Source organism: Carlito syrichta, unplaced genomic scaffold (assembly GCF_000164805.1).
Source record: "Carlito syrichta isolate Samal-C Ts95f unplaced genomic scaffold, Tarsius_syrichta-2.0.1 Scaffold222157, whole genome shotgun sequence".
Lineage (NCBI taxonomy): Eukaryota > Metazoa > Chordata > Mammalia > Primates > Tarsiidae > Carlito > Carlito syrichta.
The window spans coordinates 30,244-48,824 of record NW_007166253.1 but is presented as its reverse complement, the minus strand read 5'-3'; the positions used below and the strand labels follow the sequence as shown (position 1 = coordinate 48,824).

Genomic DNA, 18,581 nt, shown 5'->3' with positions numbered 1-18,581 from the left:
CAGAGGGAAAACTGAGGCTGAGTGGAGTCGTCACCCGCTTGGGGTCAGAGGCTGGTCCTGCGGCCTTCCCGGCTCAGCCTCCGTGCCCTTAGTTTCCCCATCTGCAAAAGGGAATATTCCCCCCCCCCCCAACGACGTGAGGATTAAATGAGTAGAGCGCTCAGCAGGGTGCCTGCTCTGCAGTAAGTGCAAAAATATAACAAATAAAAAATAAAATAAATAAATAAAAATAAAAGAATAATGTCATGAGAAAATGCATGTGGCATAATATTTGTTAAAAAATGCAGAACATAGACCAGACACAGTGGCTCAAGCCCATCGTCCCAGCACTTTGGGAGGCTGAGATGAGGGAATTGCCTGAGCCCATGGGTTCAAGAACAGCCTGGGCAACTTGGTGAGACCTCGTCTCTATAATAAATTTTTAAAAAACTTACTTGGGCTCAGTGGCTCAGCCTGTAATCCCAGTACTTTGGGAGGCCGAGGTGAATGGATTGCCTGAGTCCATGGGTTCGAGACCAGGCCGGGCAACTTGGCGAGACCTCATCGCTACAATAAATAAAAAATTACCCAGGCATGCCTGTAGTTCCAGCTACTTGTAAGACTGAGGCAGAAGGATCGCTGGAGCCCAGCAGGTCAACGCTGGGCTGGCCGTGAATGTGCCCCTGCACTCCAGCCTGGGCAATGGATTGAGACTCCAACCCAAAAAAAAAAAAAGAAAAAGAAAAATACAAAATACAGTTTGATTCTAACTTTATTTTAAAATATCTACAAACACAGAAAAAGAGATAGAAAGACAACTTTCACCAGTTAATATAGGACATGGATAATTTTTAAGTTCTTATTTTTATATATTTGCAAAGTTCTTTATACTTGTTTTAATCATTAATGAAAAAATTACGAAGATGTGTAATATTTCTGAAACAAATGCAAAAGCCTAAGCATCCATATCTTGAATGTTTAATAAGCTCTTATAAATTAACAAGAAAAATACTAGCAATAAAAAAATAGAAAGATAATAAAATCAGATAACTCACAGGAAGAAACAGTACCAAGGAACATATCATAGAAAGTTTCAGCTTTACTAGTAATTAAAAAAATGAGAATTAGAATAATATAGTACTTTATTCTTATCAAATTAGTGTTCAAAACCTAATAAAACTATTAGGGTGAAATTGAGACGCTCTCACATTGACAGAGGGAGTGTGTATTAGTGTTCTCCAGAGAAGCAGTCAATAGGATATATATAGAAAGAATTGTTTTCTGCTTTTTCTTCTTCTTTCTTCTTTTTTTTTTTTTTTTTGAGTCAGGGTCTCTCTCTGTCACCCAGACTTGAGTGCAGTGGCACAATCATGGCTCTCCACAGCCTTGACCTCCTGGGCTTAGGTGATCCTTCCACCACAGCCTCCCAAGTAGCTGGATCTACAGCAAGCATTACCGTGGCTAACTTTTTAAATTTTTTTGTTTAGAGACGATGCCTTCCTATGCTGCCTAAGTTGATCTCAAACTGCTGGGCTCAAGCAATCCTCCCACCACGGCCTCCAAAAATTCTGGGACTTAAGGCTTGAGCCACTGTGCCCGGCCAACAGTGATTCTTTTTTTGTAGTGCTCCCTGAGAGGTTTAGATGTTGTTTTGTTAAAGAAATTGTTGTTGCATTTTCCACATATTGTGACGCAGATGTTTTTGGAGTCAGAAAAAACTGTCCCGAAGTGGCATCATATTCACTTTGAGTTCATGATGCCACTGCAGGAAGGCTGGGTGTAGCGGATGAAGAGTTTCTCACCTCCTTAGAATAATAATGCTTCCCCCTCAGAAACAGATCATGCTTCATTTCAGATAGAAATGTTCTTGGATGTTAAACGTTCCGCCATTTCCTCAAAACTGGGAACGTGCATTCTATTAGATTGTCGACTGAGACAGCCAACTGGAAAGTATGTTTAAAAGGCTCCTCTGTCCCACTGTGAAATGTCAGGTGGCCACGGAGTGCAGTAAGACTCAATGCACCCAGGGTCGTGCCTGCCCTGCACCTGCTGCCTGACACACACACTTTGGTTTTGCTGTTAATATTGTATGAAGCCTGAACCCACAGGTTCGAGACCCGCCTGGCCAACTTGGCGAGACCTCATCTCTACAATAAATAAAAAGTTATCCAGGCATGGTAGCATGTGCCTGTAGTTCCAGCTACTTGGAAGGCTGAGGCGGAAGGATTGCCGGAGCCCAGCGGGTCGAGGCTGTGGTGACCGGGAGCGGCCACTGCACTCCAGTCTGGGTGACAGAGTGAGACTCCATCTCAAAAAAAAAAAAAAAAAAATACTGTATGAAGTGATATGGAAATGTTAGTGACTCTAAATATCTTTTGAGTGATCCATAAAATGATAGTGATTTTTGTCAATGGCCATGGTGAATGTGATGGTGTGCCTGTCATCCCGGCTGCGTGAGAGGCTAAGGCAGGAGGATTGCTTGAGTCCAGGAGTTTGAGGCTGCATATGATTGTGCCAGTGCACTCCAGCTCCAGCATGAGTGACAGAGCAAGACCTTATCTCTTTAAAAAACAAAAAAGATGACGAATAATGCTGCAGTAAACATGGAAAACTGTCAGGGAAGTGGGGGCACACCTCATCAACAGGGTACCTGCATAATGGCCGTTTGTATACCTGACCCTGAATTATACCCCATGTTAAAAAAAAAAAGATGGCAGTAGCTAAAATTATAATTCTCTATTCTGAGATCATTTGTGTATGTATCCACTTAATTAAGCACATCTCCAAGACAGCCTGCTTTGTGCTGTAGGGTGCACAAGCGTGTAACACACTGTCTTGGTCAGTAAGGCTCTTTTAACAGCTTATCTCAGTGCTAAAAAGAAAAATTTTAGCTGGGTGTGGTGGTTCACGCCTATAATCCTAGCACTTTGGGAGGCTGAGGTGAGAGGATTGCCTGAGCCCACAGGTTCGAGGCCAGCCTGGGCAACTTGGTGAGACCTCGTCTCTACAATAAATAAAACAATTAGCCAGATATGGTGGCATAAGCCTGTAGTTCCTACTACTTGGAAGGCTGAGGTGGAAGGATCACCAGAGCCCAGCAGGTCGAAACTGCGGTGGCCGTGAGCGTGCAGAGCGTGGGCGACAGAGTGAGACTCTGACTCAAAAAAAAAAGAAGAAAAATTGCAGTATGACACAGTGTACTGCCATCCACTAGTTCTTCCTAAATACTGCATTTGTGTTTTCCAATGTGATGAGAAACTCTAGTTTTGAATGGAGTGGCTTGCTTCAGTGGGCACATCTCTTGCAAACTAACTTTGTAAAGGTTACTTGAGGGCACCTGGGTGCAGACATTTACGTGCAGTGGTGTTGAGGGTGCCAGCCTGAAGTTCCTCAGCTTCAACTGAGCTACAGAACTGATTGAAAAAAAAAAAAAAAGAAAGTAGCCTTGCTATGTAGGAAGTTGTTAGAAGACAACTTGTTAGAAGCACCATTTGAGTTTGGCAGGACTACAGGGCTGACATCTGCTGTCACGTGTTTGAGGTATGAATATTTCCTTCTAGGAAACAAGTGATGCTGAATTCTTTTTCACGCAATAGTTGTAGGTACTCCCACTTCCTATGGGAAAAGAATCTTTCTGAAAGGACCCACAGGAAGGATGTTGTCATAGAGGTTTTGAACTGCAATGGTTTGCAACTTAAGAGTTGCGCTCAAAACAAGGATCTGCATTAGCACGAGAAGGCTGTTGTGTATCAAATTTAATTTAAATCAAAATGTGTACGTTTCATATGGTTTGAAATGAGGGCCAAACACAGGTCTAAGGAACAATCTGATCCATTCTCTCAAGGGCATTATATAATTTTTTTTGTCTCTAAAACACAGAGAAGAAATACATATTATTTCTTATTGTTAGTTTCCCCACATTGTTGAAGAAGGGGCTAGAATAATAAGTAAGCTTCTAAAATAAATGTAATCAGCTCCACATTGCTTAGTGATGATACCTTTATGATCGTGAGATTGGAAGAAACCTTTTCAGATTTAGCCAAACACACTTTGATATATAATTGTTATAAAGTGAGCTGCATATTTGCAGGAAATAAGTGTGATGTTTTCCACTCTTAACAGCTGACTTGGTGGCTTGCAACATTATTGGCATTCCGTTTGCAAATAAATTATACATTTCAGCATATAAATTCCTGATTTTGCATAGTGTCTTAATAGCGAGAGGACAGGTTGGAAAAAATCAAACCTTTATTTCTCTGGCAAATATTTACGCAGTGAAAACATCTGTTCCAATTGTTTGTGGGACAGTCTCTGCTGGTTGGGGGGGAGTCAGGAAGCCAGGGCATTTTTGTAAACCTTTCCATGAGTTGACCTTCGACGCCTTCCTCTGGCTCTTCCCGAACTTGCTCTTGCAGACCAGCCAGAAATTATTCTTTGACTTCCCTGACCGCCTTGTGGAAACCTCTGTAATGATCAGAGCCCAAACATTTTAAAAACTATTTGCACATCAGATCTTTTCCAGAACTCAGAATCGACCCCTTCAAACACGCGTGTCCCTCAAGCATATTACTAGTGTCATTACAGCCTCAATAAACTATGTATGCTGATGGAAAACGAACTCTTTTCTTTCCATGTAAGATCATCATGCTCTAACAGTTCCAGGCTCCATTTGTTTGTTTATTTATTATTGGTCCATGTAATCACATGATGAAGAAACAAGCTAAAGGTCAGCGGACTCACGTTCATATTTTGCCAGAAGCTTTCTTTTCCATTTAACTTTAGAAAATGTAAAGAAGACAACAAGCTGTTAAATCCACCGTTGGCCTTGTTGCTGGGATACACAGAGCATTTGGTTTTCCATTGGCTCTTGGTCACGGCTCTTTTTTCCAAATTCTAGATGGATTCCAGCGAAAGCAGCAGAATAAGGTCCTTGACCCGGTGAAGACAAAGTGATGTCAGGGGCCCATGTAGTGAGGAAGGGTGGCACTGTCCTGTGAGCCAAGCAGCATGTGGGTAGGATTATGAAGGATACAGGAGAGAGTCCAGTGGGGAACAGGCTTAGCCTGCTGAGGAAGATAGGACAGCCCCATTCACAGCGTGCTCCTGGCCCCAGGAGCCAGTGCTGTCGTGTGAGACATTGCCCTGTCGTATTTCCAGAGTTTATCTTGACCCAGTCTGCTCAAAGATGTACGTGTTCCTATGTGAACAGGTTCGCATGCCTATGTGTGAGGGACCACTTAGAAAAAATGTGACACATCATGGCTTTGCCCTAAAGAACAGAAAATGCAGGAAACTTCTATTCTTTTTCAAGGTAACATTTTCAGGATATACCTGCTGGTAGACTATACATGTGCTCAAGATGAAAACCTGATAGAAAAGGAGGGAAAGCCCAGGGAGGGATGGCAGGAGATGTGTTTTAAAAGTTTCCAAATATGAACACTAGTAATTTAGTTTTTACCTAAAAAAACCCAAAAAAGCCAAAAAAGAAAACGCGGACATTTAACTTTTTGATGACCAGTGAATAGAAAAAAAGGCAGAGGTGTTGGAAGGTGTCATACTCTGTGCTGTCTCCCCCCACCAAGTGGGAGTCCTGCCCAACCCATGGATGGAAGGGCTTTCTCAGGCCAAACTGATGACAGCTGCTGTAATTTCTTGTATACAAATAGGACAAACAGCATAGAAATCAAGTTGGTTTCAGCCAAGGTCCCTTCTTTCCTTTGATATATCTCTTAGTACCCTCTAGTGGTGTCAGAGTAGCATTTTCTTACATATGACAGTGACCCTGTGAGCAAACGGCATCTCGATACACTGACTCAATGAGGTCATCAGCTACAAATCCTCAAACAGCCTTTATCAAAATAGCACCAACCTCAGAGCTTCTATTTAAGATTCTGGATTGGAAGAAAAGGCCATTATTATCCAGTTCATTTCCGTAGACTACTGAGCTGGAATTCTGAACTGTTTCTCCTACCTTAGAGCTGACTTGAAAAGAAATAATTGTGTTGGGAAACCATGGCGTGGGAATCACGTTTGAGTTATGTATCACATTTTTGAAGACTTTTGTTCACATTGGTAAAGTTTAATTCTAAAGCTATGCCTGCAAAATGATAAATAAACACTTAGTTATCAACTCATTGGTTCTGTGGAAGAGGGGCAGGGACTCTTTGATCAATCATTTCATGAAAACTCTAGGTTTATAGCCTTTTAACTTGTTCTGAGTATATGAATTCCTCTTCCAATTAATTCATTTTCATTTTGCAAATATGGTCAACATGTCTATATTTTTTTACAAAAATGACGGAGATGAGTATAAAGAAAGGTCAAAAACTACGAAGAAAACCAAGAAATTTGAAAACTAGTAGTTTTCAAAGGGAGCATCTACCTATAACGTAGAATAGATGGTTAGAGATGTCTGCCACATGATTTCACTAGTAAATTCCTTTAAACACAGAAGATAATTCTTGCCTGAGGCTTCACGAGTATAATCTAGTGAAGACTACCTTCTATCTTCAGATATTTGTACATAGACATGATATTTTTAAAGGAATACTTTTCTGATTATGAAAGTACTAATATGTACTCACTGTAGAAATTTTGGAAAATGCAGAAAAGTATGAAGAAGAAAACACCAGTCCTCATTGCTGTAAAACTGAGATATATTTACTTCCAACCTTTTTTGTGTGTGTCACAGTATACTCCTATATTACAATTTGTACCCAACTGTATTTTTTAACAAATAAACATGTCCATATTCTCTTTATGATAATATAACATCCTATGCTATATGTGTTTCATAATTCATCATTTTATTATTGCCAGTCACTGAAGTTTAAGCAATTGTGCTCATGTTTTTAGCCTTCTGAATTATTTTTTCTATAATTTAGTAATATAATGACTGCAAACACTTTCACTTTTCTGAAAATGAATTCACATAAGTAGACTTATAAAAGGTGTCAATCACTTGTAACTGCCTGGTCCTGCAGGCATTTCTCACACATCCCAGTGATTTTGTGTCAAATGCTGTAGTTCATCTGCTTCCTTCTTCAGGTGACTTGCATGTAGAGTCTTAAAGTCACCACACTTTAAACACACGGTAAACACTTTATGAAAAATGAAGAATGTGGCCAGGCTTGGTGGGTCAGTCTGTAATTCCAGCACTTTGGGAGGCTGAGGGGAGCGGATTGCCTGACCCTGCGGGTTCAAGACCAGCCCAGGAAACTTGGCGAGACCTCGTCTCTACAATAAATAAAAAATTAGCTGGGCATGGTAGTGTGCACCTGTAGTTCTGGCTCCTTGGAAGGCGGAGATGGAAGGATTGCCGGAGCCCAGCAGGTTGATACGGGGGTGGCTGTGAGTGTGCCATTGTACTCCAGCCGGGGCAACAGATTGAGACTCCATCTCAAAAAAAAAAAAAAAAAATTAAGAATTTGATTTTGGTTTTGGTTTTGGAGAGCACCCTCAGCCCAATTGAGGTCATTTGTGAAAAAGTGGTTTCTCACATCCTTTTTCTGCAGAATGAGTTTATTCCTTGTGACAAAGTCCACCTCTTTTTCTTACTCAATTTGTAGACCCCTCTAATCAGGTTGTCTTTTCTTTACCCTGGAAATTTCTTGTCCTCATCCCTGACACCATCTCTTTTGAGCCTTGTTTACTATATGATGACGATAACCCAAGGTAATATTGGAATAAATGTGCTGTATTGATGGATCGATTGATTGGGCCACTGGAATACAGTGACCCTATCGCCACTGGAATACAGTGGCCCTATCATGACTCACCGCAGCCTTAACCTCCTGGGCTCAGGTGATCCTTCTGCCTCAGCCTCCTAAGTAACTGGGACTACAGGTGCACAACACCATGCCCAGATAATTTTTTGATTTTTTGCAGAGACGAGGTCTCGCTATGTTGCCCAGGCTGATCTCAAACTCTTGGATTCAAGCAATCCTCTTGCCTTGGCCTCCCTAAGTGCCGGAATTACAGGCATGAACCACCACACCTGGAAAATATGCTGCTTTTTAAATATATTCTTGAATGACTTCCATATGAACAACAGGAAGGATGTTAATAATGGCTGACTTTTATACATTTCATGGGTCAGGCCTTGGCCTACATGTGCTAATGAGGTGATCTCCTTCAGTGTCATACTCTGAAGTTGGAACTCTGATTATTTCCATTTCATTCATGTAGAAAAATGTTGCTTAGAATGGTCTAGTGTTCTAGTAACTTGCTCCATGGTACAGAGCTGTAATGAACAGCAGGTCTGAACCTGTGCTATCTCCAAGCCAGTATAGCTGTGGCACCCCTACTGTGTCATTAAACAAAGGCCACTGAAAATAGAAAATCTTAGGGGAGTCCATCTCAGGGCCACTTGGAAACCCTGAGCCCCTTTTGAATGGACTCCTATGATCCTGCCTCTGCCATAGCGTGTGTCGGTAAGTGGACCGAGGACTTAAACGGGGCTGAGCTGTACAAGCTTTTATAGAAGTCAGAGCCTTACGTGAGGATCAGTAGGAGAGTAAGGGGGGGAGGGATGGGATTTAGCAGAGAAGTTTTGGAAGAAACTTCTGCTTTACCACTAGTAACAAAATATGCTCATATTGGAATTGGCGAAATAAGAGTCAGATATGCCTAGAAGTTTTGCTTTGGTTAGGAAGTGGGAGGTCTTTCTTGGGGCTTAATGAGAAATTTTGGAGGCAGTTGGATGTATTTGTTGGAACTCAAATATGGTCTGCTAATGAGTGGAAAATCACTATGTGTTTCTTATCAGGAGAAAGCACATGATGAGTCAAACTCCATCATCTAAGATGAACTAGAGAGAATAGGAACTCATTGATAGGTCATTTTGGAAGCTGTTTTATTAAGAATTTATTTTCTGAACCAGGAACAGTAGCTCATGCCTATAATCCCAGCACTTTGGGAGGCTGAGGTGAGGAGACCTCCGAGGTCAGGAGTTCGAGACAAGTCTGAGTGATAGACTGAGACCCTGCCTCAAAAAAAAAAAAAAAAAAATTAGCTAGGCATGGTGGTGGTACACACATGTAGTCCCACCCACTCAGGAGGCTGAGGCAGGAGGATCACGTGAGCCCCAGGAGTTTGAGGCTGCAGTGAGCTATGATCGTGCCATCACACTCTAGCCTGGGGTACAGGGTGAGACCCTGTCTCAAAAAAAAAGGAAAAAAAAGAAAAAGAAGAATAGATTTTCTTACAACTTTCAACATGTCCTCTTTCTGAGTTTCTACTCTAGTTTATCTTAAAAATGATCTCATTCAGCACTATTGATGACCTTGAGTGAGGAGTAACTAATCAATTATAAAGTAGGCATATGAATGTGTACTTGGTGTCAGAGTCACCCTTCAACTTCCAAGTGCATCCCTGGTCATTCCTTGCTACGAGTCAGAAAACATAAAGCAGTGCTTTGCAAGTAGCAGTGAAGTCTTTGTTTACTTCTGTGAGTTTTTTTTTTTTTTTCTCACATGGTTTTGTTTGCTTTTAAAGAAATCAATGAATGCACGGTGAACCCTGACATCTGTGGAGCAGGACATTGCATCAACCTTCCGGTGAGGTACACTTGTATATGCTATGACGGGTACAAGTTCAGCGAGCAACAGCGGAAGTGTGTTGGTAAGAGACGTTGGCTTGTCAAACTGGTGAATAGCGAACACATGCACATTGAGAGCGTTTTTTCCTAGTTTAATCGTTTTGGGGAACTGCTACCGTGTTTACATTTTGAAAATGGTTGTCTCTCAGCTAAGGGAACTCAAAAACAGATTTGCTAAACTGCAAAGCTTCTCTTACTACTTTCTCCAGTGTGTCCTACCTCACCAAATACATTTACAAGGTGAGATAATTTCCCAGATAAGGTAAACAAAATAAGAGTTCTAGAAATCGCTACCTACAGACGTGTATTTCACAAACTCCAATTAACCTGAGTAATGTATGCTGCAGTAAATAATGACCTCCATCTGAATACATAGCATTGGATTTCTGAAAGGAGTTTCTACATTGAAATTCCATATATGTATATATGGCATGAGTTTATCAATGAATTTAGAAATTTAGAGATCTCACATAGGTTTCTTTGGGGAAAAAATGTATCTCAGAAAGAGGTGTAATAGAGTCAAATAAATCATTTTAATGTAACTTTAAATTTAATTTTTAGGAGAAGAAAATTTATCACTAAGCTATAAGGTCTATATAAAGTAACAAAGGCACATATCTAATCAATATTACTTTATTATATGTGGGTTTTGCTTTTTGGTGTGTAGGCATGAGGAGGAAAGATGCTCCACCTGCCTCGTAATTGGGCTATTTCCCTGTTATTTGCATCCATCGTATGGATCGCATTTAGAACCTAAAACATCCCATGGAAAAGGCGGTGGTGCTGTGGGAGTCTCTTTCACGGCACCTCGGAGTTCTTGGTTGCAAGACCCGTGGCTTAGGTGATGCCAGTTGTCAGGAGAGTCCTCCTTGTGGGCCCGACATCCGTCTCTTTGAAACCACAGTGTCAGGGGTGTTTAGCGTGAGCCTTGGAAGCAGTACTCCTCACGCTGCTTTCCTCTTCCGGGAACAATCCTTCAAGTATTTGAGGAGAAAGAGTGTGTCTCCTTTTACTATTTTCCAGTTACCGAGTCTGGTGGAAGCCAGGGAAGGGCACGAGGACAATTTGCAGAACAGGGAGACAGTGCTGGCTTCATGTGGTTCATCTTTTTGTTTATGTTTTTGTTAACAGATATTGACGAATGTGTGCAAGTCCACCACCTCTGCTCCCAGGGACGCTGTGAAAACACTGAGGGAAGCTTTTTGTGTATTTGCCCAGCAGGGTTTATGGCCAGCGAGGACGGTACTGACTGCATAGGTAATGGCCGTGTTCTCCTGATGTTTGCATTCCCAGATCTGGGTTTTAGATCCTTGAGATGCCATCATTCAGTACTTCTTCGGACATCCCAGAATTTTTATTTCGACAGCTGTCATGACGCAGCAATCTGCTAGATCCTGGGTGATTTATAAAAAGGGGATACTTTTCCTCTAATGATTTTGAAGAAAGAGTGTCAAATGTATGCAAAGACAAGGGATGTTAGATGTAGCTTCTGGATCCATGCCACATGAATCAAAACCATGTGATTTTGATGTATGTCCAGCAGAGCAGAGAGATGGTTGCAGAAACCAGTTTTTTCATTATTAACCCTTCGCACTTGAGGACATCTCACGAGTCACCGACCAGCAACTCAACTGCACTTTTTTTTTTTATGAAATAGAGTATAGTGTTGGAACCAATTATTTTATTGCAATGATATTTGGCTTATAATGGAATTTTGGACATCGAGGAACTTATTTATGACAAAAACATCAAACTATATTTTTCAAACGTGTGGTACCGTGTGAAACAGTCACCGACACACATTGCAGGTTCACTGATCCATATTGTGCAATAAGAATTTGTATGATGTCTTCCACCTGGTGTTTTATCTGAGCAGACAGTGCAGTCTTATTTTCTTCGTCCCACATTAATAATATGTAATTTGTTCTCCAGTCTGTTGCTCAAAGACGATGTGGAAGGACACAAACATGATTCCTGAAAACCACTTTCAACTGATCGATCATATGTCAGTATAGATTCCATCACTTTCTTTGCTTTTTCATGCAATTCGAATGGAAAACTTAAGGGAAACATACATTTTTGAAAAATCTGGCATAAGTTTGTCGTGGATAATCACCAGCAGTCTGTTTATGTGCCCTGAGAGGGGACATCCCAGTGGTCTGCTAGATGTATGGTGTCTCCTCAGAGGGGACATCCGAGTGCAAAGGGCTAGATTTGAACTAACTGGGGCGATGGGAGAGGGTTGAAATGATATTCTGGAAGCCAAAACTCAACCGTGTTTTCTGCTTTGCATAGATGTTGACGAGTGCCTGAGGCCAGATGTGTGCGGGGAAGGGCACTGCGTCAACACCATGGGCGCCTTCCGGTGTGAATACTGCGACAGTGGGTACCGCATGACCCGGAGGGGCCGTTGCGAGGGTGAGTGCCCAGAGAACGAGGACCCTGTGCCTCCTGTGAGTGCTGAGCCTGCTTGACCATGACCCTCAGGGCTGGGTCAGGCCCCAGGGCCGGCAGGCGCCTTATCCGGTCCTCGCTTCTTCCACACCCTGCGTGACACCAGCTCTTCTGAGCTCTCGCTGCCTCCTGGAGTCTCAGCCTCTGCCTCCCTCCAGGGCTCTGTCTGGATTATTTTCCTTCGTCCCGTTCTCATGACTTTTCCCTCTGCATCTGTCTGCCCTGGTGTTTGGGGTGAAATCACTTTGGAACAATTAATTGCTAGTATCTTTGCACAAACCCAGACTGAATTACAGCGTCTGGGTTCTTCATCTGGGAACACGGTGCAGGTGTAACTGGTGCTGGTTTTTTGTTTTTGACCTTTTCACCTTGTTGCATTCCTTTGTCTCAGCTGCTTTTTTTTTTCCCCCTAACATGCGCTCCGGGACTTTCTTGCCGACTCTCTGCAGAAGGCTGACCAACTCCAGGTCACATTCCAACTGTACTGGATAAAACTTCCTCCTTACTGACCACAGCAATGAGTTCACTCTCATTATAACAGTGTTTTCAGAAATATTTATAGCATGGTCAGAATGATCATCCTTTTCAGATTTCTGTTCATATTTGTGTCCAAGTTGCATGGTCTTTTTTGAATCCACCGTGGTACTTTTTGGCAATTATTTTCAGGAGGAGAGAGTTTGCTCTTCTGCTGAAAAGCCCCCATGGAAGCATCAGGGCAAAAGCACCCAGGATCCTCTGGGTGGGGGTTTGAGGGTCCTGGACATGAGTGTGGTGTTGGTTCTTTGGGGTTCCCTACCCGGCTGCCCAAGGACCAGCCTCTAGCCTTACAGCGGGTCTTCTCTAGAGCTAGGGAGGGAGAGCCCTTGGCTTGCGCTTGTCAGCTTTCTTCTCAGCTCTAATGACCCAGGCTTGGAGGGAGAGCTAATTAGATGTGTCTTGGCAGCTGACACTTGCCTCCCCTGCCACCCTTTTGTCTAGGCCCCTCCGGTACTAATGTAGAGAGAGCAGGTGTGTTTCATGGCACTGGATCTCTGATGAAATTGGATCAGAACAGAGCCATGACCCCTCCCCAGATGGCCAAGGAGCTGTGGGACAAGCACCGGTATAAGGTGTTCCCACCCACCTCTTCCATGGTACACTCTGCTATAGAGAGGCGATGGGAGTAGGTAAGAGCCAGGACTGTGGAATCAGCTGGCCACCCTGCACTTAGTGACCACTTGACCTGCAGCAGTTACTTGGCATCTTTGAAACTTAGTGCGTGACCTGAAAATGGGAGCCATGAAGTTAACCCTCAGGAGTGTCATGAAAATAAGTATCTCGTAGAGGCATGTCATCTCGTTAGTTTTCGGAAAGTTTTAGTCTCCTTCAATCTCTCCCTTCTCCGACTCCTTTTGTGTTTTGTAGATTTCCCAGTACCTCTGTAGTTGTGGGGAGCCCTTACGGAAAAAGAGGAGTTGAATGTAATTGACAAGCATTTATGTACAGAACTGATCCTTGAGTTCTACAGACAGCCCCAGAATGAGGAGAGATGATATTCAAGAAACAAGGATGAAAAGGCGGAGACGTTTGAAAATTATGTAATTAAATTGAAAGCTGATAGGCGAATTTTCAGTAACAATCTATGGAAAGTATTTAGCAGAAACATTCCCTGAGTAAATGATATAATTCTGTCCCCATGAAAAGGCTAAAAAAGAGAGCCAAGCAATGTGGCTATTTCCTAATGTCACTGTGGCCCAGAACCAAACGTCCCCGGGCTCCTGGCTCAGGGAAGATTTTCTCAGCTGTCCCTAACAAAGTTGCTTTCAAATAGCACCAGTCTCCAAGGAGGCTATTGTACTTTACAGACATTATCTCATTCACCCTGCCTTTGTTCTGCGAAGGTGTTCCAAGACAGGTAGCACCTAATTTACAGATGAAGACAGAAGCAGATGGAAGTCTGGGGCTGCCAGAACCCAGAATGTTGCCTTGTGTGGCTCAACATGGCACCTTATTGGTTGGACCAGCCTGTCTAAATGACATCCTCCAATTTAGCAGTTGTATATCTATTAAGGAAAAAAAAGCAAAAAACATTCAGAGGAGAATGGAGTGCTGTTTGGAAAATGAAACTGGCAAGCATTATCTTTTTGTAGAACAAGAAGTCCCAGAACATCTGACCTAGTAAAACCACTGTGTGTCATTGTCTGTTGGCAAGAATCTTTTACTGATGGAAAAAAAAATGACAACACCGACTGGTGCTTATTTTGTTGATATGATCTTCAATTTTTTCACTTTAAGCATCGTTTCTATGCCTGTCTAGTGGAATGGGATGGGAGATAATTTTTAAGTATTTACCAGAATGTTGGCATTGAATACTCGTGGGTGTTTAGTGTGCCTGTTATCTATTTCTTTTACTTTTTAGTGTATGCCTGAAAACCTGTTTATATATTAAGTATGATTAAAGGGTCTATATGCATTTTGTATTTGGGTATCAAACATCAAATCCACTTGCTGGAATTCAGAATTCACCTCCAGAAAAGCAATGGGTCTTATGTAGGGCATTACTATTCAGTGTTTTAAACTGTTGAACTCTCTCCTTTACCTTACTTTTCCCCCATTTTGTTTTTGCAATTCTTTAAAATGCCTAAAGCTGCTGTAGTCATTATCTGCCACGATCCAAATCATATTTAGGTGGTTTTTTTTTCTTCCCAGATTGAGAAAAATGATGATCAATAACTTCAGTTAGCTGTGAATGCCCACCATGAGGCGTCTTTTTACCAGCAGATATTACTGTAGGGTCACATCACCATGTTTACCAGAAAGTGTTGGAGATATATGATGAGTTCACTCTCTCCTAATGTTCTTTTTCCACCTCCAAGGGGTTCCTGTCATACAAAACGTTTGAAATTATTTGTACCTAGGATGTTCTTGGGCCCATGAGGCCAAAGTGAGGCTTTCCCTAGAAGTCCAGTGTCTGGACTGGGCTTGGTGGCTCAGCCTGTCATCCCAGCACTTTGGGAGACTGAGGCGAGTGGATTGCCTGAGCCCATGGGTTTGAGACCAGCCCGGGCAACTTGGCAAGACCTCATCTCTACAATAAATAAAAAAATTAACTGGGCACAGTAGCATGTACCTGTAGTTCCGGCTACTTGGAAGGCTGAGGTGGAAGGATCGCCAGAGCCCAGCAGGTCAAGGCTTTGGTGGCCATGAGCATGCCCTTGCACTCCAGCCTGGCAGATTGAGTGACTCCAACTCAAAAAAATAAATAAATAGTTAAGAAATCCAGTGTCTGTAGAGAGACCCTCCAGCTTGGGTGGACAGATGGTTTCTTCACACTCATCCCTATTCCTGGTGCTTCTTTCTGGCAAATTGTGCAATGACTTGAAAGAATTGATGTCCAGAAAGCAGCCCTAGAGGAGCCGCCAACTCCCAGTTGAAGAGTTGGACCATGCTCTTCCTTGGAATATGTGTAAATATCTTCACCTGGGTATACCTGACACCATGCATTCTTGTCCTGTGTCTGATTGTAGACCCCCAATATCTCACTACCCAGTTACTGTCTACCCCACTGAAGTGAAGATAAACATGTTTTCCCCTCGCTTCATGGTAGAAGGAAGATTTCGCTTTGGTATTCTGGTAAAATATTCATGACCTAGCTTTGTGGTTTTTCAGATATCGATGAATGCTCGACCCCAAGTACCTGCCCAAATGAGCAGTGTGTAAATTCCCCCGGGTCTTACCAGTGTGTTCCCTGCACAGAAGGATTCCGAGGATGGAACGGACAGTGCCTTGGTAGGTACTAGAATGCTCTCATCAGAATTTTGTTTCTTCTGTGTGGCCTATTTTTTGATAGAATGGTATAATGTCAACGGAACCCTCTTTCAAAATGAAAAATAAAATGTGATAAACTTACATCATTCTGTGAGAAATTCTAAGTAACTTTTAACCACAGAGAAAATGAGAAAATGGCTTGACCTGAAGGATGTGAGATTCTAGGTGGGAAAGACAATTAGGACTGAAACAAAAACCAAATAAAATAGTAAGCACTACCAGAGGGGAGAGAGGCAGAGAGCAAGGCACTTAAAAACAGAGAAGGGGCGTAGGAAGATGCAACCACAGACAGAACTAGGAAATACACACTTTCAACAGCAGTGGCAAAGGCCATACTTAGGCACCGAGGAAGGTAAAAGGATAAATACGCTTTGGTTCTGTTTACCTGTGCTATAGTTAGCACTCCCCTCAGTGGTTTTCCTTTGCGGATCTGTCTCTCGTCTGACCTCTCTTCTTAAATGTCGAACACTTTCCTACTCCATGCCAGAACTCTGAATAGGTGAGTTAAACTCATTCATTCATTCCTTCTCTCCTTTCTTCCCCAGATGCTTAAGAATGACCTATATACACCCAGAACCGGACTAAGTTCTAGGATACATTGAGAAGCAACAAGAGAGATGCCCCTTCCTCAGGACACCTCTGTCTAGCGAGGGAGGCCAACACATACCCCGATATCTCACAGATAAATGCAAACTCATGAGTGAGACCATCACCCGGAAGGAGGGTTCTGTGGTGCTGTAGGGTCATGTGGTAGAAAGAATTGCCCTTAGGAAAACTCTCCAGTTGAGGTTTAACTGGGGAAGGGGTGGGAGGGAGAACATCGGAGTCAGAGAAAACTGCATATGCAAGGGGCTTATGGGTAGAGGAAGCAGGTCATGTTCCAGAAGGCCAGAGTAGCTTGGGGACAGGGAACAAGAGAAGATTTGCTGCAAGGTGAGGGAACTGACCAGGCAAGGCCTTCTCAGCCCTGTGAAAGACGTTGGTTTTTGCTGTGTAGCTCTGGACGACATCTAGGTGTTTTGGGGGTGGCAGAAGCACTCTTTGTTCTAAAGCTTTGGACTCGTCACCAAGCAGCATTTACTCAGCTCAGAGCTGGTGCTGGGGCCCCCATTCTGAACCCCCACACCCACCCCAAGAGTCTCTACCAGTGGAGTTGTGAGAGGTGGGTCTTCGCAAAAAGAAGGAAAGATTCTAATGCATTTGCTGTTTACTTGATAGGCAGTTGTTTACGTAATTGGGGTGAGTCAGAAAATACGTTTGGTTTCAGTTTGCCTGTTTGGCATAAATTTTATAGTTGCTTCTCGAGGTCCAGTTTGCATTCTCATTTTCACATACTGGTGCATCTTCCGGGAGCAGAGCCTGAGCGTTCCCTAAAATAACTACAATTTGCAGGCATGGTATAAACACAGACCTGATCCATGACTTGACTCATGGGATGTGGCTGGCCAGGTTGGCAACTGATTGCTCTTCACTATAAATCCTCGGTGATTTCCTATACCTATATGTACATACACACACACACACACACACACACACACACACACACACACACATGTTTTGCTTCAGTTGAGTGATACCTCATTTTCAGGTAAGTCTTCTTTGGTCAACCAGATGTGTAGCATCATGAACAGAACCACAAGGCTGCTGTGTTGCTCATCACAACCAAAGTCCCACACTTGGCCTGTGGTTCCAAACAATAGCTTTTGTTTTTTGTATGACTGAGGTCACATGTTTCCCGTTAATAAAAGTAGGCCAGGTACTTTTTCCTTCTGAGTTGGGGGAAACTTTAGGCTCCTTGTAACCTGCAGGTCAAGCCCCTCCTTTGCGATTTCATTGCTGCATCCATTGTTCATGTTGGCCTTGCAGATCGTTGACATTTCTCATGAGGGCTTTTGAAGGTTGTACCAAAATAGATTTTCCATCTTAGTATTTTATAGTAGTAGAGCTTTTACATATTGAAAAGTTGACTGAGAAGAAACAGATACTTCAACACGCCTATCTTCTCATATTGGGCCAATGGGTGGATTGGGTTTTCCTGCTAAACCCTGACCAGGATAGTTTAGGATAACCGCTCAACCCTATCCTAGTCCTTCTGGTCTTTGAAAATACTTCTCAGGAGGTACAGTCTTTACTTAAACCTGTTTCTGAGTTGAGCTCATCAATAACACAACTTGGTATATATTTATTCATTCATTTAACAAATATATTGCTAAGCTTATGGCTGCCATTTTTCCTAGCTTTGGCCCCCGCTCCTGTACCTTGGGGAGGTGAACCTCATCTCTCTCTCTCTCTCTCTCTCTCTCTCTATTCAACATTGCTTTGTTAAACTCTGATGTGTCGATGTGGCTCTTTGAGCTATGGCCACCATGTTTCCTAACTTTGACCCTGTCCTCTACCTTGGGGAAGTGAATTTCCTTTCTCTCTCTCTCTCTCTCTCTCTCTCTCTCTCCCTCTCCACCATTGCTTTGTTAAACACTGGTGTGTCAACATGGCTTTTTGAGCTATGTCATGTTTCCTGGCTTTGGCTCTGACCTTACCATGGGGAGGTAAATCTCTCTCTGTCTCTCTAATTTATTTTCTAAATGAACTATATTTTCCAATATAAAAGCAAACAAAAAAACAATATAGTGAATGCCTATGTGCCATGGACTTTCCCAGAACATTGGGGATCGGGAGTGAACAGAAGACAGTCTCTCTCCTCATCGTACTTATGCTGTAGTGCTGACCAATAAACAGATAATCA

General features: G+C 42.7%; 1 protein-coding gene across 1 annotated transcript in view; it reads left to right on the top strand.

Moving 5' to 3' along the window:
* The window catches only part of LTBP1 (latent transforming growth factor beta binding protein 1), a gene marked incomplete at its 3' end in the record, with an annotated part of 310,157 nt that overhangs the window by 262,988 nt on the left and 28,588 nt on the right, over positions 1 to 18,581 (top strand). The window contains exons 15-18 of the mRNA XM_008051691.2: positions 9,475 to 9,600; positions 10,709 to 10,834; positions 11,873 to 11,995; positions 15,680 to 15,799. Coding sequence (XP_008049882.2) covers positions 9,475 to 9,600; positions 10,709 to 10,834; positions 11,873 to 11,995; positions 15,680 to 15,799 — 495 coding nt within the window. The remainder of the gene's footprint in view (positions 1 to 9,474; positions 9,601 to 10,708; positions 10,835 to 11,872; positions 11,996 to 15,679; positions 15,800 to 18,581) is intronic.